This window comes from Triturus cristatus, chromosome 3_2 (genome assembly GCF_964204655.1).
Source record: "Triturus cristatus chromosome 3_2, aTriCri1.1, whole genome shotgun sequence".
Classification (NCBI taxonomy): Eukaryota; Metazoa; Chordata; class Amphibia; order Caudata; family Salamandridae; genus Triturus; species Triturus cristatus.
In genome coordinates this window covers 686,620,494-686,645,692 of record NC_140584.1, presented here as the reverse complement: position 1 = coordinate 686,645,692, position 25,199 = coordinate 686,620,494, and the positions used below count along the sequence as shown (strand labels likewise).

The following is a 25,199-nucleotide window of genomic DNA, read 5'->3' as shown; positions in this document are numbered from 1 at the left end:
GGTCGCCTATGTCTATTTCCCACCGTTCCTTAAGAGCTGTCATGGGGTCCAACTGATTATTAATTATTTTCCTGTATGTCAGTGAGATAGCTTTCTTACTTACTTAGGTGGTCTGTGAGGAGTCTGTCTTCTAGTGGTGAGATCTCCGGGTGCTGCGCGGCTGTTGGAATCGCTGCCATGAGTGCGTGTCTAACCTGCTCATATCATAGGTTTCTGTCTGTGCCAGTTTGTAGGTGGCTTGCAATTGAACAAATGGGATAACTTCGCCTTTTTTCCATAGGTCTCCCACCCTGGAAATGCCTATTAGGTCCCAGTTTTGGAATCCCCTAGTGTTGCGCAATTTCCCTAGTTCCCTAAGGCGATCCTTGATGTATTTTGGGGCCTGACCATAGAGAGCTGTATGACCGATACAGAGGCCCTTAAACCTGGCTTGGTGCTTGATACGAAGCCAGTGCAACTGTGGCAACAGTGGTGCTGCATGTGAGCGTCTTGGGAGTTTAAAAAACTATCTTGCTGCGTCGTTCATTATTACTTGCAGCTTATCAAGCAGCTTCTCCTGTAGCCCGATGTACAGGGCATTGCCGTAATCCAGTCATGACACAATCAGTGCCGACACCACCGTACGCAGGGTTGAAAATGAAAGGAGAGGTGCCAGTTTCCTAAGTTGCCTCAGCAGGCCCACACAAGTCTCAACCACGGCGGACGCTTGATTTGACAATGTGAGCTTGGCATCTAATTTGATGCCTAAGCTCTTTACGACCGGTATGGGTGTGGGTGTGGCACCTAACTCTTGTGGCCAGAAGAGGTTTGTCCCGGGGTTACCTTCTGTGGTAATAGCTATTAACTCTGTTTTATCAGGGTTAACTTTGAGCGAGTTGGCAGTCATCCAGTTAACTGTATATCTAAGGATACTTTGTACACAAGATTGGGCTTGAAGGGACCTGCCAATTCAGAGGATCAATTGAGTGTCATCCACGTAATTAAATACTTGACAGTCCATTAGAGCCAAGGCTGCCACCAATTGCTGGAGGTAAATGTTAAAAAGAAGTGGGGACAGTACAGAACCCTGTGGAACTCCGCAGGTCAGTGCACATTTACTAGACACTCGGTCTCCTAGTTGGAATCTTTGTGTACAAGCCAGCAGTTGGCCATGATTCACCATGTCAAACGCGGCTGTTAGGTCTAGCAAAATTAAAGCGCAGAGCTTCTTCCCGTCGTTGTAAGCTTGAGCTCATCCAGTATAGATAACATCACCAGCTCTGTGCTGTGGTGGGCCCTAAAGCCTGCCTGCCATACCTGGAGTAGCTGATGTTTCTCAATAAATAGTGAGAGGGTTCTAAGTATGTGTTGTTGCACTACTTTAGCCAGAAAGGGGAGCTTAGATATGGGCTGGTAATTCATCAGGTTATTTATATCTGCCCCTACTGTTTTCAACAGCGGGGATACCCTAGCTTCCTTGAAGTTAAGTGGGACCCTCCCAGTTGTTAGTGATTGATTAATCAGGGAGAGATAGTCCCTACCCATCACTGGGAGAGTCATTTTAAACACTTTCGGTGGGCCGGGGTCCGCTGGTGACCCAGACTTAACTCTGGTCATAATGTGAAACATAGAATCTAGGTCTAGCATCGGAAAGGTGGGGAGTTTCTCGCCTTGGTCACCCGATGGTACTTCTGCAACCAAAGTTCTTTGACTGATCGGAGTATTATTTATGTTGGTTAGAATGTCCCTGACCTTTTGTAAAAAAAAAAAAGGTTTGGAACCTATTGCAGTCCTCTGAGTTGGCAGTAGCTTTCTGCTCCTGTTTTTTTACTTAATTCTTTCAGTACTCTAAATGTCTCCTTCTGCGTGTAAGACGCCTCCCTAATCATGGCCTGATAGTACTCGGCCTTTCTAGCAATATTAGCTTTTTTGTAAATGGCTGACATGGCTTTATAGTCCTTGAGCACCTCTGGGTCGTATGATTTTTGCCACTGCCTTTTATACTGGCTTAGGGCTTGTATCTTTCCTCTTAGTTCCTCCGTGAACAAGGGGGCACCCTTTCCCTTGTTCCTCACTCTTTCCTTCCTTGAAGGTGCCACCTTTTTGATGGCTTCCCTCAGCCTATTTGTAAGCCTCTCACTTTCCTGATCGAGGTCCTCAGGCTGTTTCCCCCTAGCCTGCCTGCCTCAATTTTGCTCCATATTCGTATTATCCTCCATTCCGGGGGTACGTCGTGGGCCGACTAGCCAATGGGACCGAGAGACTGATCAGGTAATAGTCTGACCAACTCCAAGGTCTGATATCTGTAAGATTAGCCGGTGGCCGAGTGGTCCAAATGAGATCTAGGGTGTGTCCCTTATCATGGGTTGGGGACTCCACGAATTGTAGTAGCCCCAGTGGGGTCATAGCCTCTTCCTGCTGAACGGCCTGTGACTCTCTAGGCACCTGATCCCAGTGGTAGTTGAAATCTCCCACCACTAGGAGCTGTTGATACCTAAAGCGTAAGTCACTGACCACTTCGCTGAATAACTCGTTAAACAAAGGTGTTGACAGGGGTGGGAGGGTTGGGGGGGAGCGGTACACCATCACTATTGCCAGGCAGGCAGATTTGGAGCTTATTTTTGCCCCGAGAAGTTCCGCAACATCTAGGCTCTCTGTCACGAGCCCTTCTATTACTAACTCCTTGTGGCAAAACAGCACCACACCCCCCTCTTTTCCCTCCCTGCCTATTATGCATCAAGACATCATAATCCGCGGAGAGGGCTGCTACTATATCTGGCCCTGAGCCTTCTTCTAGCCAGGTTTCTGTCACTGCAAGGATATCTGAAGCTTCGTTATGCAAGAGCGAGAAGATTTCCAAATTGTGCTTCTGGAGGGACTGTGTGTTTAATACTAATGCCCTAAATCCCGGGGGGAGGGGCCCTCTTCCCCTCGCCCTTTGGAGTTTGGGACTGCGTGACTCTACCCTCACCCACCCCTTTTTTAAGTAGCAGGTTCTCTGACCTTATTTTTACTTCCACCACTTTATTCAGGGGATAGTCCCTGCTTCCCAGTGTCCGTAGTTCCTCTGCTGAATAAGCCTGGATTTGTCCAGGGGTTCTGGCCCCTGGACCTGTTCAGACGCAGACGGGCTTGCCTTTGGCGCGCCCACTGCACGTGTCTGCTGCACGTCTGCTCCAGCCTAATTAAGAGCACTCCCTTGCTCCACCCCACCAATCAGCCCTGCTGTGCAGCGGCTGAACTCCCGGCCAACAACTAGACTGCTCACCAGCAACAGCACAACTCCTAAGCCGGGCGGAGGTCTGGAAGTATTGGTGCCCTGAAGCGCTAATCGTAAAAAGTTATTACAAGTATATTCCGTGTCATAAAAGTACATTTAAAAGCATACAAATTCAATTTTTAAGTTCTCTACACAGTACATCTCACGTACTCACAAACCACCTGGTGTGGTTTAGCGTGTGACTCGAAGCAGTTTAAAAGGATTATGTGATGTGACTTGTGCAGAATATTTTCTCATGGACAGTGATACACAGATTTGAAGTATTTTGATTTGACTGCACCGCAGTATATTTTTGAATAATTCCTAGAATATATTTGACTGGTCTGAATGTGCGAGTGTTCTCCAGTATTCGCCTTTAGCATGCATTTCAAGTAAACCTCCAAGAGGGCCTTGGCATCCCTTTCAAATAATGTGCTGACACTCAGATGCCACATAAATCTCCCACAGCCACGATATCTCATATCACTGAGAGAAGTAGAGACTTTACCAGTTCACCCTTCCCTATAATTGTCTTGTTCCCAGAGAGACTGGGCTGCCACACCTGATCGGGAATTTCCAAACGGTTCCGATTTATATTTTATTTTTATAGGTCCAATTCTCCCAAATTTTTCAGAAGACGCCTGCACATTACTCATCGAACAGAGGCTGGTTAATTCCATATCTTCTGTCCCTAACTCAGCCACGCCTTAGCCCCAGGAACATCCTGTGACTTTGGGCAAATATCTTATCATCCCAGTGCCTAAAAAAATACCAAAACAAAACATGCATGTGGGTTTGTGTAATGTAACTGTTGCTCATGTAAAGCTCGTCGATACCTTTGGTTCGAGTTATTGCTATATAAAACTGCAAAAAAAAAAAAAAAAAAAGAATAATAAATAAATAAATTGACGCAGGCATAGGAAAGGTGCCTACAGGTGTTGGAGGGAATACCTAAAGAATATTGATTAACTCCGGATCAATTACCGTAATGGCTTATACATATTTTCTATTTGTTGGCACACCTGGATGGAACAGTCTAAGACACAACTCCTCTCAAACGCATATGATAGATAAATAGCTACATCTTATGTATGTTACATTTCCATTACAGACCCGTGAGAGGTGACTTCGCTTAAAGATTCTTTTCTGCCCTAGGGGGTTTGCTCCTGTTTAATTGATCTGTGTACCGTGTGAAACTGAATACTATTATTGTGAAAGTAAATATTTTCATCACGCTTTGGAAAGCCAATTGGCAACTAGCAATGTATTTTTATTTTTTTAAACAGGAAAATAAGAAATTTGAAGCTTAAATCACGTATCTTCATTTCTCAGCCTCATCACTTCCGTCAGGACAGCTTCAAGATATCGGTGGATGACCAACAGCAGTGATTGTTCTCAAATAGCTGACGGAAAAGGGACTTCCGTAAAGAACACTTCGCCACTACACTTTTTCACCCGTGCGGGCCCTTGACAGGGATAGAACGTGTCCAGTGACAGAAATGGATCCTTCCAAGGGCGCTTGCATGGAATGGTTGGGAGGGAGCAACAGCCCTACATGTCATTGGGTTCACGGCTCCCAAATGGACCACTTGCTGTTTTTGCTCTGGATGACATTAGAATATCAACTCATTTCTGGGTGTGGGCCATTGGCAAGCCCAGGTTAGTTTTTACTAGATTTGCAAATCCTCACCACCGTGAGGGCCTAAAAAGTTGCGGAGTCATGCCTGCGTACATCACAAGGGCTGTGCTACAGAGAAGAAGTGAAGCTGAAGTAAAGGGAGGCATGTCACTATGCTACTATTCCACATATCAAGACGGTGGTAATTTGAAGTGTGTGCTGGTGTTAGGTGATCAGGTTTGGTGACGATCACTAAACCTAGACAGAGCAAGCACAACCCGAGACACCCAATCCTCTGGGAAGGACGAGATTCCGATCAAAGAAATACCTGGAACCCCCAATATGTCAATCATTACAGGCTTATTTTGTTTGGTTTCTCTGAAAATACTGATAAACGCAAACGATTGTCTTCTGACCCTTCCAATCCCACACCCTCATCTTATTCCTAATTTTGACAAATAACTGGTTCTGGCTGGCTCCATGAAAAGCCATAATCTGCCTCCATCAAGGCCCTCCACAGTGTCCAGATCATAATGCCTCAGGACTATCCAAGCCCACTTTCATATAGCTGGGCTAAACTTTAATAAGGAATATAACCGGAGCCAGAGGGAAGCAACCAACTGGTATATTCACTTTCGAAATGTCCAGGAATGTCCTCTTAATGACCTCTAGGCGATATGTTTCGTTTGGATTGAGTGATTTTCATAACCAGCCATTCCATAATTCTTACGGAGTTTTTCTGAGTCGTCGCTTTCATGTAATGCTGTGCTAATCTGCAGCAGAATGGCATAAATGTGACCCAAAGGGAGCGTCGAATCAAGCTGGGGAATGCGAAGATTATTGCCCTAGTTACATCCGTCCTCTCTTTATGTGTTTGGGGACCGAGACATTAATAAAAGTTCAGCATGTGATTGAAGAGCTATCTTAAGGATAACATTTGGAATTCCTTCCGGCACCGTGTGTTCCACATGTTTTGGATCCATTCATTTAATTAGATATGATTTAAATTTTATAAAACACGTGCAGTGCTTAATTTGTGAAAGAAAGTGTGCCGGTGCTGGAAGCTCTGCTCAGTAACCGGCAGTCATTGCAATTTAAAGTCGGCGAGTCGAATACCGAGGGCGGTGGTCTTTAACAGTATACACTGCCAGACAGTCCTTACCCTTTCTTCTCGCACTTGCAGATTCTTGCTGTCTCTTTTTGCGGTAGAATTGCTGTCTTTCTCTTCCCTCTCTTGCACTCGATAAACATCTGATGCAGGAAAAGTGCTGACCCAAAAATAAGTGCTGGTGGACACCACCGGTTCAAATGAAGCACTGATTACATGGTTATGCTGCAGTAAACTATAAGTGTGCCAATGCTGGATTCTGGTAGATGAAACAGAGTGATGGAGTATACAGATGAGTTTTCAAGAGCTTGCGGAAGCTGAGAAGGTCTTAAACTAAACAGATTGATGCAGGAACCTGATTCCAGGGAGTGATTGAGCAAAAGTAGAAGGAGCAGCTTCCTAGATCTGGACAGAGTATGCGGGGAAGAGCCAGACCAGGAAGCTAATCTAAGAGAGTGTGGTGGAATGTCTTATTTCAGTTTGCATAAAGTAGACTGGCCAATGCTACTTAAGCCTTGTACACTTGCATAATGGCAGTAAATTGAGTTTTTGCAGGTGAGAGGACATTAGCTCAAATTGCCTCAGAACTAAAAGAAGGCAGGCAGTAGCACTAAGAACATTCTGAAGTCTCTTGATCTGGGCCCTTTGCAGTACTCAGTAATAGAATAGTACCTTAGTCCAGCAACAAAACAAAAACTGCCTTTATGATCAGATGTTGGCCTTCTGGTTGAAGCAGAGGTAAAATACTGAGTAAGACCGTACACAGTTGAAACAAGGAGGAGGCCACCAATGTGACAAGGGTTTGAAAAATTAGGGTGGGATCAAAAGTGAACACCTGATTGTAAAGTTTAGCAGCCAGCATGTGCAAGGGGTTTAATTTGCTCAGCAACATGCAGTGGGTCAGAAGGAGGATGGCAGAGGCGCACCAACGATAAGGCCTGGGTGTAAAATTCCACTCCGCTCATAGAGTTTGCTAAATTCGGCAACTCCGTGACTTGCGGAGAACGCAAAGTTTCCGATAAACTCTACCTTCCGCAGTGGAGCAGAATTTTTGGCGCACACGTGCAGGGAGCACAACCAGACAGTGGTTGAGAAAGGGGACAGAGCCTTGACCACATCTCCGCAATCTGGCTGTGGTTGGGGGCTTACTCGTCACAATAGGGGCTCTTGTCTCCCAAAGACCCTCAGCAGCCAAGGGGGCTTCATCCCACAGCCAGTAGTGGGCCAGAAGGCCCCTGTGCAGAGTGGCTGAGAAAGGGGATGGGGTCGCCGACCATGTCTCGACAATCCGTCAGTGGGGAACGTACCAGTCGCAACAATAGGGGTTCTTGGCCCTCAATGGCCCTCAGCAGCCAAGCGGACTTCATCCCCTAAACAGTAGTGGGCCGAGAGGCCCCTGTGCAAAGGGGTTGAGAAAGGGGGCGGGGCCTCCGACCACATCTCAGCAAACCAGCTATGGGGGACTTGACGCAACAATAGGGGTTCTTGACCCCCAACAACCCTCAGCAGACAAGGGGACCTTATACCCCAACCAGTAGTGGGCGAAGAGGCCCCTGTGCAGAGTGGTTGAGAAAAGGGGCAGGGAACTCCTACCTCGTCTCGGTAATCTGGCTGTGGGGGACTTACTTGTCACAACAATAGGGGTTCTTGGCCCCCAACAACCGTCAGAACAGTGGAGTTTATTCCCCAACCAGTAGTGGGCCAGGAGGCCAATGTGCAGAGTGGTTGAAAATGTGGGCGGGCCTCTGACCACGTCTCAGCAAACCGGCTATGGGGGGGCTTACTCACCGCAACAATAGGGGTTCTTGGCCCCAATTGACCCTCAGCAGCTAAGGGGACTTTATCCCCCAACCAATGTCTGAACTGGGGTGGCAGAGTGGTCTAAAGAACGGTGATGGATTAAACCCAGATCAGTTGACTGGGGGTGAGTGCTTGCAATGTTCAACACTCCGTCCATCATTTCCTTTGCTTTTTGCTTTGTTCGCCATAAGTTGGCAGGGTATGCTCAGACGTGAGTCCCATGCTCACTTTGCCACTGGATTCAAGAAAGCCTGGCTGAAGATGGCTGAAATGCCAGAAACCGGTCCTAGGAAGCTTGTTTCCGGTCCAGGGAAGACATGGCTTGGCAGTTCGGGCTGGACTGTTCCCATGAGGCACAGGGTCAGACTGATTTGCATATGGCCTTGTCTGAACTGGGGTGGCAGAGTGGGCTAAAGAACGGTGATGGATCAAACCCAGATCTGTTGACTGGGTGTGAGTGTTTGATTGGTTCTGATGCTCCGTCCATCACCACACCCTATTGTACCGCTTTGTTCACCATAAGTTGGCAGGGTATGCTCAGACGTGAGTGCCTTGCTCACTTTGCCACTGGATTCAAGCAAGCCTGGCTGAAGATGGCTGAAATGCCAGAAACCGGTCCTAGGAAGCTTGTTTCCGGTCCAGGGAAGACATGGCTTGGCAGTTCGGGCTGGACTGTTCCCATGAGGCACAGGGTCAGACTGATTTGCATATGGCCATGTCTGAACTGGGGTGGCAGAGTGGGCTAAAGAACGGTGATGGATTAAACCCAGATCAGTTGACTGGGGGTGAGTGCTTGCAATGTTCAACACTCCGTCCATCATTTCCCTTGGTTTTTGCTTTGTTCGCCATAAGTTGGCAGGGTATGCTCAGACGTGAGTCCCTTGCTCACTTTGCCACTGGATTCAAGCAAGCCTGGCTGAAGATGGCTGAAATGCCAGAAACCAGTCCTAGGAAGCTTGTTTCCGGTCCAGGGAAGACAAGGCTTGGCCGTTCAGGCTGGACTGTTCCCATGAGGCACAGGGTCAGACTGATTTGCATATGGCCTTGTCTGAACTGGGGTGGCAGAGTGGGCTAAAGAACGGTGATGGATCAAACCCAGATCTGTTGACTGGGTGTGAGTGTTTGATTGGTTCTGATGCTCCGTCCATCACCACACCCTATTGTACCGCTTTGTTCACCATAAGTTGGCAGGGTATGCTCAGACGTGAGTGCCTTGCTCACTTTGCCACTGGATTCAAGCAAGCCTGGCTGAAGATGGCTGAAATGCCAGAAACCGGTCCTAGGAAGCTTGTTTCCGGTCCAGGGAAGACATGGCTTGGCAGTTCGGGCTGGACTGTTCCCATGAGGCACAGGGTCAGACTGATTTGCATATGGCCATGTCTGAATTGGGGTGGCAGAGTGGGCTAAAGAACGGTGATGGATTAAACCCAGATCAGTTGACTGGGGGTGAGTGCTTGCAATGTTCAACACTCCGTCCATCATTTCCCTTGGTTTTTGCTTTGTTCGCCATAAGTTGGCAGGGTATGCTCAGACGTGAGTCCCTTGCTCACTTTGCCACTGGATTCAAGCAAGCCTGGCTGAAGAAGGCTGAAATGCCAGAAACCGGTCCTAGGAAGCTTGTTTCCGGTCCAGGGAAGACATGGCTTGGCCGTTCGGGCTGAACTGTTCCCATGAGGCACAGGGTCAGACTGATTTGCATATGGCCATGTCTGAACTGGGGTGGCAGAGTGGGCTAAAGAATGGTGATGGATTAAACCCAGATCAGTTGACTGGGGGTGAGTGCTTGCAATGTTCAACACTCCATTCATCATTTCCTTTGGTTTTGCTCAGTGACCTTTTCAACATACCTGTGAGTAAAACTCTTTTACCCCTGAGATTTGACCTGGCGTTAAATTCCATCTACATCGTTACTCTGCTTAAACCCTTGTTATACTGGCTATGGTCAACTTTGAAGCTGGCCTCATATCGGGAGTCGGTAATAGAGTTAATTGCCTGTGACAAAGAAGTATGTACCCCTTGGCTGAAGCAAATCAAGAAACTGTCAGTCAATGTGGTGATGCGTAAATTATGAAGTGTTCCAGGAGAAATAGTTAAAGCTGATGCTCAGAAAGTGATTCAATGGTATTGGGAAAATGTAACACAGCAGATTTGGAAAGATTATTGAGAAGGCAGCATAACAGGGCAGTTTATTAACCATAAATGCCTACCCAGTTTCGATCCATATTTGGATAGAATTCTCCCTTTCAAGAAAAATGTTTATATGTCCAATTTTGATATGGTGCTCTCCCACTAAGAACTTATACATCAAACTGGTATAAAACAGGCTCCTCTTCGAACTCCTGCCCGCATTGCCCACAGACTAAAGAGATGGAATATCATTTATTATTCCTCTGCCTCCACTACTTACCCACCCGCAAGAAATTGATTTTTGCTGTGTGTAAACTTGTGGGTGAGAAACATTTTTAGGTGGCATTAAGGATTTAAAAAAGCGATTCTAAGGAACAAATAGTGTTTGCTGTTTTTTATACTGGGCATGGAACTTACGAGCAAATGTTTTACGCCTTTTGGTTACGAATACTAAATATGTCTTGTACATACGCTATAGGTCATCAAGAAATTCCTCTTAACACGATTGAGTGGTTTGGTAATCTTGCACTTAATTAGGAAATGTATAAATTGATTTAGTTACTACCTCAGTCTGTCATAGAGGCTGTACTATATGGTTTTTGAGAGGTATCAAGTTTGAATTCTTAGATTAATTACTATCCGCTTCAATTTTACTATGAAAAATATTTATTAGATTACTATTTTAAATTGTTGTTATGTGATTTTATGGTTGGATTGTAATACTTGTATGCAGGGATATTATACTTGAACTGAAATTTTATTCGTAGAAAACCAGTTAAATTCAGCAGTCATAGTTACCTGAGCTAACTATAATAATATATATATATATATATATATATATATATATATATATATATATATATATATATATATATATATATATAGTCTCATCCAAGGGCCGAGAATAATTGTCCACAATTAGCTGCAGTGGAGGTTACCCACTAGAGGGCGTCAATTGGCAAAATGAGACCTCAGATCCCAGCGTTCATTTGAAAATGAACTTCCACCAAGGAAGGTGCACTGAAAGCCCACCAATTAAGGAAACACACAGGGGAAATGTGGTAGCCATAAATCACCTCCGCTGACACGGCCTCTGAGGAGATGCAAACAGCGGCATCGAAAGGCGTCAGGCCATGGACTTCAAAGGGATGTTAAGCTGCCTGCTTGGTTTAAATAGAGTTTGTTACTCACCTGCAGGGTCGTGCGACCTCAAGCTTCTGGGCGTTTTGCTCCGGCGATATTGGTTTTATATATATATATATATATATATATATATATATATATATATATATATATATATATATATATATATACCTACTACAAAAGTTAAATTAGTATACTAGGAGCACTACTACCGAGTGATACTGCTTCTAACATATATAATATGTGAGTGGCTGTGTGACTGTATGTATCCTTGTGTGTATGGGTGTGTAAGTGGTAGTCTGGGTGATTACGTGGGTGTATTAGTAGCTGTGTGGGTGAGTGACATGCTGTGTGAGTGGTGGTATTGGTAAGTGGTTATGTTAGAGGCTGTATAAGTGAGTAGTGGTGTGAGTGGCTCTATGGGTGGGTAAGTGATGTGTAGTGACTGTATGTGTGAGTGAGTGGGTGGCTGAATGGCTGTATGAGTGTGTGACTCAGTGTGTAAGTGGCTGTGTGGGTAAGTGGCTGTGTTAGTGGGTGTATGGTTAAGTAAGTTTGTGTGTAAGCAGCTGTATTGGAGAGTGTGTGTGAAAGGCTGTATGGGTGAGTGAGCAGATGTGTGAGTACTTGTATAGATGTTGTGAATGGGTATGTAAGTGGCTGTGTGAGGGTTTGTATGGGTGAGTGAGGGGCTGTGTTGAGAGACTGTATGGGTGAGTGAGTGGGTGCGTGAGTAACTGTATAGGTAAATAAGTGGGTGTGTCAGTAGCTGTGTGCGGCTATATGAGTGGCTGTATGGGTGAGTGACTGGTTCTATGTGTGGCTGTATGGGTGAGTGAATGGTTGTATGAGTGGCTCTACAAGTGAGTGAGTGGGTGTGTGTGTGACTGACTCTATGGAGGAGTGAGTGGGTAGAGGAGTGAGTGGATATATGACTTGGTATGGGTCTGTGAATTGGTATGTGAGTGGCTGTGAGAGTGTGCCAGTGGGTGTACGAGGTGTTCTATGGGGTGTGATTGGGGTTCTGTTGATAATGTCTTCAGTGATGTCATCAGTGATAGGATTTGAGCTGTCCCTGTGGGACTCACCTCACAATATCTTGGGTCAGAGTATTCCTACCCAGACCCCTTGAGTCCCAAGGTAGCTGCCAACACTCCCTGGCTGAAGTGTTGGCAGCCAATCAAATTTCAGTAGTATTCGCGAGTTTACTGCAAGTACTTGCGTCCCCAGATATCTATATTTTTCAAACTTAAATATTTAGGAAACTACTGAACTGATTAATACCAAATCACAAACAGCACTCTTTCTGGACCAACATCTAGCTTTCTGCCAAATGTAGTGTAATTCCGTTCAGCGGTTCGGGCTGTAGTCGCGTTCAAAAAATGAAAAATAGACATAACATGGAGAAAATGTGTTTCGGGCCCCCCTTTTTTTCTTGGCCCCCACTTGACGTATCACCCCAAAACTTCCTACACAGCACCTGAACCAAAAAGGGGAATATTTTGCCAATTTTGTGAAGATTGGCAAAACAAAAACCGCTTTTCCAATGGAAACTTTGGTTCTAACTATAACTACCTGCTGGCTATGTATTTTGTACCTTCCCCATGTTAATTCCCATAGGAAACTTTGCTCCCCAATACATAAAAAAAGCTGATCGCATTTGGACAAACCTTAGAACTTTACTCAGAAAGCGTGCTTTTTGTGGTCTGGTGTAAATCCGTTAAGTTATTTTCAAGAAATTAGATTTTGAAAAGGGACTTGAGTTAGGCATGAAGTGGTTAATGCTTAGAAAAATAAAGGTATATCTGGATGGTTGGTCCAGAAGGAGTCCTGAGGTACCAAGCAATTTACAAAACCGGGCCCTCGAATTGGCTGAGGTAGATATTTTTCCTGCCACTGTTTTCGGTACTGCAGTAACGGTGTTGATATCGCAGTGCCAAATGATCTGACTGGCCGCAACACTAAAGAAAATGTTGTGGCTGCCATTACAGGATTAGGGGACTGGGTACCCAAGTCCTGCAAAAAAAAAAAAAAAGTGATGTTGCAGTACCATTACTCAGGGGAGGGGAGGACAGAGATCCCAAAAGGAACCTCCCCAAAGTCAATTTAAAAACATTATTATTTTGGAGCACTGGTACTGCAGTACCAGAATACAGTACCAGGCAAAGCACCACTTTGGTGCTGCAGTACTATTACCACAGTAAAAAAAAAACAAGGGTCTGGTCATAGATAAGACTCTGTGGACAATTGCCATTGTGCAGTCTCTAAGCCTTGCACAGTGGAACTTAGCTACCTGCAGAGGGTTGAGAGCAGGGTCAACACACTGCTGCACACTGCCGAACGTCTGCGCATGAAAGGGTTGGGTGTCTGTGAGAGGGTTGGGCACCTGCAATGGATTGGACGCAAGGTATGCTTGAAGGTCAGCTCCTGTGGTTGAAAAAGGTTGTGTGCAGCTGGAACTAGCCACTCCCAGCAGGTTGGGTGCAGTGGCTGGCCATAGGCCAGGCCCTCTGGCCAACTACCGCAGCGCACAATTGTGGCTGCTCCTTGACAGTTTTGGACACAGGTTGTCTAAGGGAGTTGGGCATATGCTCAACATTGATTATTGAATAATAATATCATTAAACAAAATCCAGAAGTTATCAGAAAAAAACAAAGATTAAAGTGACATCATAGTTAGGTATTGTAATAAGATAACTAAGATAACTAGGGTTTAAAAAACAAAAAAACCTTTAAATTAGCAAGTTAAAGTTTAGGGAACTAACCAAAAAGTATGCCCATGCTAAGAACTGCTTGGACCTCACATATTACATCACTCATGACATGCTAAATAACATCAATGATAACATCTCAAATGACATCACTGACGACATCATCCAGTCATTTTGACAGTGTCCTATAGGGTTTGTGGACTTGAAGTAATTCAACACGCTACACCTGTACCCAATCAAGTTACAATCAACATAACCTATTTAGCACCAGAGGAAACAGCTGGGTTATATACGATTAATCTACCCAGTATAGTCACAAGGTAAGGAGCATTGCCCGCCTCAAATGGTCAGCTGCCACTTGACCATGAATAGAAACATACAAAATGGGAGATGAGTGGCAACACAAACTGTTTGTTATAAAAGTACAGTTAAGTATACAGTTGGAAAAACAAAGAATAGACGTGATTGTTGTAGTCTTTCCACTCCTTTATTTCAAGTTTGCCTGGTCTGCACAAAATAGACATCCAACGTGTTTCGCCCAAACATGGGCTTCTTCAGGGCAGAGGCAACATAACCAGAGTCTAGTCAATTGAAGGGGAACATTGATCCTAAGATCAGTGTGGAAAGTCTGTATCAGAACGTAGAGTTCAAAGGTAACCGCCTCTGAGTAAAGGAACCGCCTGTACGTCGGTAAGGTATTGGTCCCAGGTCAGTAAGAGGGTGACATGTCCAGATAGATCCGATGTAATGTAGTAATTAGTAGGTTTCAAGGTATCGCGTATCGTTAATCCGTGTTCGGTAAGCTGGCGTGATGGAGTCTGTCACGCCAGCTATCAGAAGCTTACCGAACACGGATTAACAATATGCGACACCTTGAAACCTACTAATTACTACATTACATCGGACATAACCTATGACCACATGCTGGACACAGCATATCTGTCCCAGGTACCCACATTTGGTTGAGGTCACTCTCTTTCTATTGGTATTCACCCACTTAAGAAACAAAAAGCTTCCTTGGTCTTTAATTGTATCACTCATTTGAACACTCTCTAAAATAGAGCCTGTACTCTATTCATCTTAATGAGATCACCTTTTTAAAGACTTCATCTGACCCGCAGGTCGACAGGTATGCATTTACCACTGATAAGACATCTTTTGCCAGGCCTTATGGACAACCCTCTGTAGTTTGCTAAAATACACAACACACATTCTTGAGATAGACACAATGCTAAACAACCTTAGACCCATACTTACAAATGTTAAAGCACCTCTAAATGGGTCACCTCTACATACTACATTATTTAACAATTGGCAATGCCTCAAAATCTTCAGCAAAGGGCTAAACTAAACATCCACACTTCACAAACATCCTTGTTATAAAGAATTTGTCTATAGCAGTGTTTTAAACAATTTAACATAGCACATGCCCAGACATCATCTGGAGGATAATCTATTATCAGCAGAAGCTTTGCCCATTCTCTTTGATTTTCTGCAACAGCATTTAGCTTTAAGCCACAACCTACTTTCAAACATCCTCTGTAACCCACACAAACTGCACTAAGCATTTACCGCATTTAACATGGGACTACTATTTGCACTTAAAAAACATTACTGGTTTATAAATGGGCACGGCACTTATACCTTTCAACATGCAGAACCTAACTTGCCTCCAGGGCTTATGCTATTCTATGCACCGACACGTGCACACACAGTAGCTCTATACAGTATATGACTACGGCCCCTTATTAATAACTTTCTTTTATAAAATTTTGTAAGATTTTACGAGGTAATGTGAATAACAGAAACAAGGATATTGTCATTTGAGGTGTCATCAGTCATGTAATCAATGATGTAATTTAAACATCAGTTCTTATGTCTTTTAAAACCTAAATACGACCCCACTTTAACCTTTCTGTTTTCAGTGAATTTTAGAGTTATTTTTTAATGTAAACTACGATCTTAATACCATAAATATCTATTACATCACTTTAACTTTGTTTTCAGTGAATATGTGTGCGTGTGCGATTAAAATTACAGTATTGTGCACTTCACATCTATTTACCTATCACTGCGGCTACCCCAATAGGATGAGGTGAGGCGGATTTCCAGTTGGCTCCTGAAGGTGTCGTCCATTTAGCCACTTTTCTCTCTGCAAAGAAGGCATACTGGCGGGCTTTTGCCTGATCTCTGCCTTGTTCTGAGTTAAAGATACTATACAACAATTCACTTTCTTTCAAAATTCCTTCAGAAAATGGCAGTTGCACTGCAGCTCGGACTGCGTCAACGCAAAGTTGATGAGATATGGCTCCACGGAACTGCTTCTTCAATTTAACTTTTGCATCATTAAAAATAGTTTCCACGTTTGGCAGACACTGGATGGGCTTCATGCAAAGTCTGCGAGATTCCAGCGGCTTGCCTGCAAAGGACAAATAGTATCAGGTGAATAAACAAAGAATGCATATACCTATATACATATACCTGAAGATATATATATTTTTTAAATCTCCTCTAAACAATTAACTTGCTTAACTTGCCTGACTTCATTCATGCCAAAAGCAAATGTCATACTGCATTTCTACCACCCATGAGCATATCTATCAGATGGTTTAATGCTTACTAAATTTACTTACCTCAGAAGAATGGAGAGATGAGTTGGAAGTGCCCAAATTACCTAGAAGTGTTAATGAATTCCTATCAAATAAGTCACAGGGAAATAAAGAGTATTGGGAACTTTATACTGAAACTTCTTATCCCAAACCCAATAAACTGATCACATGTAGCTAAAGAAGAGACAGAATACCATCAATAGGAAAACCATTTCTCATACACACAAGAATAATACAAAACATTTCTAAATCACATCCATTACCTGTACCTTCAAATGTGGCCCCTTGACCCTTGTGCATTTCGAGACTATCTCCCACTTCAGTACTGTTATAGAATAGCTGCACAGGCTTTCCCTCAGTTCTGTATTACAACCATCCTGGACACTCGATAACTCAAAATCCCAAAGTAAAGAAGGGACGTCTGATTGGTAACAAGCATACAGCAGAAGACTTAATGATACAAAATTATGGGGAAGAGCGATAAGATTATGTCTATTTTGGATGATAATTTTTTTAATTTAATTCTAATAAATAGCACTGCAAGACTGAAGATGCAGAAGTGTAGAGATCTTAGAAGATAGAACTTCACAGAAATGCTCTTCTAAATTTGACGACAATACCTTTAAGGTGTCAGCTTTTGCTGACGATATGCTAATCACATTCACGGAGGCCCAGCGCTTGCTTCATGCCTTGTTTCCCCTCCTCAAGGAATTCCAAGCAGTCACTGGCATACAGGCAAACATCACCAAATCTGATGGTTAATTTTAGTGTAAGGGAACCCCTTAGCATTCTTGTTGTCCAGGACAATGCAATTTCAATCAAATACTTGAGCATCCTCCTGATGGCCTCCCTCTTCACCCGCACCAAAGACAACTCGTCCTGTGAGAGTCTAAGTCCTCAATGGTGGCCCAGAAAAAGCACTCCTTTTAGGGATGGGGATCACTGCTAACACATACCTTGTACCTGTCCAGAGTGATGCCTCTTCCCATCAGCAGGGAGGATATTGCTTGCCTACATGCTACGTATATGTCGTATGTTTGGGAAGAAAAGCGTTCGAGATTGGCCTTCAAGTCTTGAACAACACACCCCAAGGAGGGGAGGGCGTTGGGAGTCCAGACTACCAGGCATCTCAATTATGCTATGTGTAGAATGGCTTAGAGGGGAACGGATAAACATTGGTGCTTCATAGATCAGAACCTTGCAGCCAGACCACTGGGTGAGGTACCGTGGCCAAGAACATGCATTTAGAATTCATGAGGCTGAGCACTTGTACTCTTTCCAGATCCGGAACTGGATCTTGCATACAAGTTTCAAAGCACATGCCACAAGTGCACCTACTCCCTTTGAGAAATTCCTTCCGCATCTCTCCTCCATCAAACACCAACAATTTTGCCAATCATGCCCATGGCAGGAGGATCCTCTGTTTCATTGACACCTTACACGACACCGCCTCCACATCATCAATCCTACCTATCCTGAGTCTTGCTGTTGCAGATGCTGAGGCATAGGCTCTTTCATGAACATCCTATGGTCATGCCCCCGACTGGGAGACTTTTGAGACGCTAGGTATACAGTCGGTGGTCAGCAATAGCCAAATGGTGCTCTAAGGTCTATCACAAGTACATATCGTGGAGAAGTGTGGCTCAATGGTTAGAGCGGCAGATCTCGATGCAGAGTACTGGTCCGGGACCAGGGTTCGATTCCTGCCGCGGCAGGGTCTCGGGCTATAAAATTCCTCGGACCGGATATTCTCGCCTCAGTGCCTATTCTAATCATGGGTCCCACGCTGCAACTCTGGGCAATAGCTTGCTTAATCTCCACAACGGCCCCAACAGCGCTGGGATGCCTGGCTTCACCATGGGGGTGCCCAGGAGTGGACACTTCACACGAAAAGCCAGGAAGGGTTCCTTCAGCGGTATGAGTACAGCGCTGAGATACCCCTAGGGGTGATTCGGCGCTATATAAATACATATACATTTACATTTACATATCAGTTATGGCAGGTAATCTGGCATGGTGCATAAGGTAGGGAAAAACACCAAATCCCCACGTGTGCGGCCAGCAGACCACTCTACTATATATGCAAATCCTCTGCACACTTTTAAAAGTAAATGCATAAAGTTTCATAAAATATCACAATGATGCTTGTCTTTGTATTTTCAGATATCTTTAATTCAAGATCTTAAGCCTTCTTAGCCAACATGTGTTTCGTCGCTGTTACAGGGGATTACCCTGCGACTTCTTCAGGGCTGAGGTCAGTTGAAAGTAGTCTCTTAGTTCCGGTGATAATTCCAACCCGGAAGGGGTTCCTTTAATTTCTGCGCCTGGAGAGGTAGACTATTAAGTCTCTTGTCCAAATATCTTGATGTGCTTCCAAGTGTGAGGGAGCTTCTTTTAGAAGAACTGCCCCATCCGGCAGTATTAGGTAGAACCCCTTGAATCTCCAGGCCGTGGCGTGTTCACCGTGCAAATCAGCAGTTTGAGAAGCTACCTTTCTTGTAGTCTCTCAGATACCGGGCCAGGACCTAGACAAGCTCCCAGAGTTCACCCTCCTTGGCAGACCCTCAGCGGGTTTCTGTCTACTCATTTCCACTGTGGGCAAAATGAAAAAGTTACTTACCTTTCCTAACGCCTTATCCAGTAGAGATTAAATCTCGCCGCAGATTCTTTACCTTAGAATTCCCCCTGATGTCAGACTGAATTCAGAAGATTTTTCGTGAGCAGTTTCTGTGCGCACTGGTGGGTGGCGTTGATCGGCTCTGTGTTCGTCGTCAGCGTTGTCCGCACAGGAAGTGCCACTGTGGTACCTAGATAGGCACCACCCATGCACGCTGATGTCCGTTACTTATCATGGCTATCCACATAAGAAGTGCAGAGCCATGAAGAACACTGACCACTAGTGTCAAAACTAAGGCCCTGAAAGGGGTCATCCCTGTCCCTAGAAATCCGTTCACAGAGCGGGTAGGATGGGTGATCCGGTAAGGAATCTGCGGCTAGACTGACTATCAGATAAATACTATCCCAAAATCAAAACGTAAGAAATGGGGATGAAGGGACATCAGTACCATAGATGTGTACTCTGTAATTCACAAGCCATTGGGCTTAAACAGGAAATAAAACATCTGAAATTCCAGAAACAATTCAAAACTTGTTGCTCGCAAATACATTTTTGTGGGAAAAGGTAATAATTTAAACTGCACAGTTCTGGGTGAACGTCGTACTTCATAAATACAATACTACTACTAATATTATTAATAATAATATCTATTATTAATATTAAGAATTATTAGAATATGTTTAGGCAACATAAACAACAAACAATAGTTATGATTAGCAAACAAATTAAGTAAAGTTATATCTACAACGATTAAGAACAAATCTCAGACGTTAACCAGTTAAGGTTATGATCACCAACACATAGACCATAATGCCCTTATAGCCAAACTGAAGCAGAAAGAAACACAAATTTGGAGGATTGAGATGAACCTGGTGACTGAAAATACAAATCTGGGTTAAAGACAGATATAGCTCCTTACATTTGCCCGGAGAGGAAGTTAAGATTATGAACCAAAAGCTAACAAAACACAAAACTCAAAAGATCACTTATATAAATATATCTTCCCCAATGCACTGTTCATGAAATCACACAAGACTTTATAATCAGGTGGGGCAACGTTTAGACCAAGAATCTATGCCTGGCAAGAAACTGTTTAAGTGTTATGACATTTAGATAAAATGTTCTTCGTGCCCTCTGGTACCTGTTGATTAGCTCATTAAGCAAAAGCACCTCACACAACACTGAATTCAAGGAAACGTACTCTACTCACCACCGTCAGGAAACAACTCAAGGTTCAATACTTAAGACAATTTCTAAATGGAAACAAGAGCTGGCAAAGGCAATTGGACTTGCTTGAATGTGGTAATGTATGAAAACGCAGGTATGCACAAGTGTGAACTTATGAATACCTCTGTTTGATTACTTTAAAGGCAGAAATATAGGCTTTGTCAATATTATATCAGAGACTAAAGCCCAGGGGTCGCCACCATTTCCTGTTATACGGGCATGTTATGTTCAATGGAAATCATCCTGAGCTACTAATATCATTAGTGTTGTAATAGTGACCACATCAGACATGATTACATTAGTGGCGGCCATATGCAAGATTACTAGCAGTGGTCACTTTGGTGTAATAGGCAGGGATGCCAGCAGTAACGTAATAAAGGCTTTATCAATCTGTAATGTCTCTACATGGATAATATATAACAGCCACAGCTGAAATGCCCCTGGCATCAAGGCAATAATATGAGTTATATGTCTCCCTGGTGCCAGTAGATTTATCACTCAAATATATTTTAGAAATTCAATGATTTTTCTCCAAACATTAGGATATGAGTTTTGAAAATACACACCTGTTTATCTTGAATACATACTATTCAACAAACAGGAGAGCTACTTACAGGCCGATGGAGAACTACCAGTAACTTACGAGCTAGTCATTGGAGAAGCCTGAGATATCCTCTTTAGTAAAAGGAACACTAATATGAAAAGTGATCCACCAAAAAGTAACTTACAAAGGCGATTGAGGAGCTGAAGTAGTTAAGTCCCAGGATAAAATATCTAAACCCTGACTTACATAGGGGCATACATTTTCAAATCTTCTTAAGCCAGCACGATACAGAGAATATAAATAGAGGCATAATATCCTTTTGCAAGTACTCATGAAAGACACAAATAGGAAACACGGTATTGAATGTAACTGTGCAACAGTTAGGAGACAACCAAATGTGTTGTAATTTCATGCTGTAATAAGAATAACAATGTATAGAGTGCGATAAAGGACAAAGTACTATTGTTTCCGAAAGACGCATTAAAAGCACCAATAAAAAGATTTTTTTTTTTATAAAAGAGACTATAACTTGGGGCACATGCAGTTCTTCTGTAGCAAGCACACACTTAAAGCCTTCCTACCAAGTGCAGTGACCATAACTGAATGTCTTTACACAAGTACACCCGGCGAGTTATAAAGACTTACAGTCCTGAAAGGCCAACACCCACATGGCCTGTCTGCTGTAAACGTTTTCAAATAACAGGCGTCACAGAGATGAGGAAGAACAAAGCAAAGAACGGAGAGGATGAAATTGGTGGACTGTGGGTGAATCTTCTTTTTTGAGTCCGGCATGCCTTTCCCAAATTGGCTACCTGGTGTCTTGCGATATTGAAGATTTTGTGACTTCGAGCAGACATCTTGGGGTGCAGCCATATCAAGATGTACAAAATAAATAAATAGGGTTGCCATGGGAGGAAAAGCTTGCACTTGACTCCTGATAAACCAGACCTAAAAAGATGCAACTAAGTTGGCAAGAAAACTGTATTCATGCTTCTTTTAGCGTGTAGCTTTGTAAGGCTTTTTTAAGTATGTTTCTTGGTGGTTTGCGCATCACAATAGCACATTGCAAAATTGTGCTTGAGAAATACCAGCACATCATAATAACACAACGAAAATAACTTTACTGTGAAATTGTGCATGTAATTTATAATACTTGAAGGTAACACCAACCGCCATCATGTATCTTCAGAATGGGCTACTTATGATTCTGATCTGAAGCCTCAATATAATTGTAACAAATACTCAATATTAGATAAGCTACTTCAGTATACACCGTTTTAAATATGCTATTTTTGGGGGCATTACTTTGATATGTGTGCTAATTGATATAAGCCATTTTTCAATCTTATGTTGGTGAATAATGCTTCTAATTATCATTAGTTTTTGATATCTTAGTTTAATAGCACTAACATTCAATGTGCTGTTTTTGATATGAAATGTATTTTATGGTACCTTCTTGTAAGGCACTCGTTGGATGTGCCAGCTAACTTATAAGGTATATTTCCAATGCGGCAAACTGTGTGTAATGTGTTCAGTTATCACTGTTTATCAAAGAGCTGTTTTGGTATGTAATATCTTCAGGCCAAATTTCTCCATACTTATTTACAAAAACATTTATTAGTGCATTTAATCCTTGCATGCAAGAAGCTGAGGAAGTATGGCATAATACATGTTGGTAAGAGGCTAAAATAATCTTGATACATAAAATAATATCCATGATATAAGGGTAAGTCTGCTGAGGTAGTAATGCATTTTATTGAATTAAATTATCAATTAAACTTTGATGACAAAAAATACTACTTTTAGTAGGATGTAGAGGTGTTGTCCTCTCAGAGCTAGTTGTAATTTTGACAGGAATTATGCACAACAAAGCCGATAACAGAGGTTAGATATGTATATTCCTCCGGTAGTATTACACTGTAAAACAGAAATGAGTGTAGGCCCCCAAAATGTTTCCTAGGAGGCTGCCATCCATGTTCCCCTCTGGCATCAACCACTTCAACCACTGGCGCAGACGATGATCTTGTCTTGAAAATGTTTTCATTAAAATAGCCTATGGCTGTCCCTGGCCCACACCTCACCTTCCTACTGTGGTGCATGGAGGTGCTCTCATCTCAAACCAGCCCAGCGTGTTCTGAGACCTGCACTGTCACCAACCATTTTATTCACAAGTGTTTTAGCTGAAGATGATCACAGGCGTTTGTTTCTCAATGGTGCGGTTAGACCTGTCATCCTTAGGGTGGTCTTCTCCCAAACCTTTTGCCTGCTTACCTCCTCTTTTTGCTGATTCTTTTTGTTGGCCTTAGGACTTGGAGCACTTCACCACTGCCGACCGATGCTAAAGTGCATATGCTTCTCCCCCAAACATGGTAACATTGGTGTATACACAATTGACATATTGAATTTTCTTGTAAGTCTCTTGTAAAGTGATATACTATATACCCAGGGCCTCTAACCTAAATGCCAATAGTGGGCCTGCAGCATTGATTGTGCCACCACACAAGTAGCCTTTCAAACCTGTCTCAGGTCTGCCATTGCAGGGCATGTATGTGCAGTTTACTGCCACTTCGAATTGGCATTTAAAACTACTTGCCAAGCTTTAAACTTCCCTTCTATTACACATACATCAGCCTCTAGGTATCCCATATGACGGGGTGCTTTGTAAGTAAAAGGTAGGACATGTACTTTTAAGTTTTGCATGTTCTGGTAGTGATAAGCCCCCCAAATTTGTTTTTCACTACTGTGAGGTATACTCCTCTCAAAGGGTAAAACTGGAAATTCCTCCATACACTTTTAAGATGTAAGTCCTGATTAGAAAGGAGTAGCTGCATCATGCTTTATATCTTTGGAATGGTATTGATACATTCCCCTTTCTGGTAAAGTTGGATTTAACATTACTATATTATAAATGTCACTTTACCCCTTACTGATAGTTTGGAGCCAGGTCTGGAAAGAAAGGACATGTGAGCACTTCAAAGACCCTTCTTTGAAGTCACCCCCACTTCAAATACACAACTGGGTATAAGTACTGGGCCTCTGACCCTACCAAGATAGTATACTACTGGACCTGTGAAGAATTTTGGAATGGTATTGATAAATTCCCCTTACTGGTAAAGTTGGATTTAACATTACTATATTATAAATGTCACTTTCAGAAACTGGGCATTTCTCTGCTCTTACTGCTCTGTGTGTCTGCAGCCTGTCTCCAATACATGTCTTGGAAGTTAGGTGTGTCTGCATACTAATCTGCATTCTAATAGCTCTTCCCGAACAGGAAGGGAGGGAGGAGATGATACTTACACATGAATAGGCAGTGTCCTGTTTCCCACACAAAGGGCTTTACCCCTTACTGATAGTTTGGAGCCAGGTCTGGAAATAAAGGACATGTGAGCACTTTAAAGACCTTCTTTGAAGTCACCCCCACTTCAAAGGCACAACTGGGTATAAGTACTAGGCCTCTGACCCTACCAAAATAGTATACTACTGGACCTGTGAAGAACCCTCTAAGGAAGGAGGACTGTTGTGCTGCTACAAGGATTGCCACTCCTCTGGACTGCTCCTCTGGAAGAATGGCTTTTTTGCTCTGATGCGCTGCCTGTTGCCAACTGCTTGTTACCCTCTGCCCTGCTGAGGAAAAGGACAGGACCCATCTCAACTGAACCCAGAGCAACTCCAAGTGCTAGCCGGCTTGGTCCCTGTTTTGAAGACTCAAGGCCAACAAAGACTTCCTCCAACAGCACCTGGACTCTGCCATCTGTGAGTCCTGCTTTGCCAAGCGGTGCCAATCTAGTCATGGGCCCTTGGAAGTGCTTGTTTCTGTGCTCATCCAGCAGAATCCACGCATCAACGCATTATCGTAGATCGGAACCGATGCATCGCCCTTTGACGCTGATGTAGCTGCTGCCCGACAAAATCGTTCCAACATACTGCGCGGCCCGACAGCGATGGACTACACGGCTCAACGATGTTGCGGCGATTGCATCGCAAAGAGGTTTCCCTCCGAGGCTTCACTGACTGTGCTGGACGGAATCGACACATTGCCTACATCCAGGAGATCGATGCTCCTCGCATCGGATACCCGATATGCTCCATCCACAGTACCTTTTCAGTGGGACCTGCATGGGCCCTGGAGCCAGCCTGCTCCCATCGTGGTCGAACTGAACTTTGGATTTACCCCGGTCTAACATGATCAGATGTGCCAGGTTGGTGCTTTATGACTCTAAGCGCTATATTTTGATTTAATCTTTAGAAATTCATAACTCTGGTTCTACTAATTGGAGTTTTGTCAGTTTGATCTTGTTTTACTCATAAAAATAATCTATTTTTCTAACTCTGTGTGGAGTGTTTTTGTGGTGTTTTCATTGCGTTACTATGTGTGTTGCACAAATACTTTACACATTGCCTCTTTAAATAAGCCTGACCGCTCTGTGCCAAGCTACCAGAGGGTGAGCAAGGGT

General features: G+C 43.6%; 1 protein-coding gene across 1 annotated transcript in view; it reads right to left on the bottom strand.

Annotated features, from left to right (window-relative positions):
- EHHADH (enoyl-CoA hydratase and 3-hydroxyacyl CoA dehydrogenase) overlaps positions 1-25,199 on the bottom strand; it is a 246,494-nt gene that overhangs the window by 12,559 nt on the left and 208,736 nt on the right. The window contains exon 6 of the mRNA XM_085648734.1: positions 15,811-16,164. Within this exon, the coding sequence (XP_085504860.1) occupies positions 15,811-16,164 (354 nt within the window). The remainder of the gene's footprint in view (positions 1-15,810; positions 16,165-25,199) is intronic.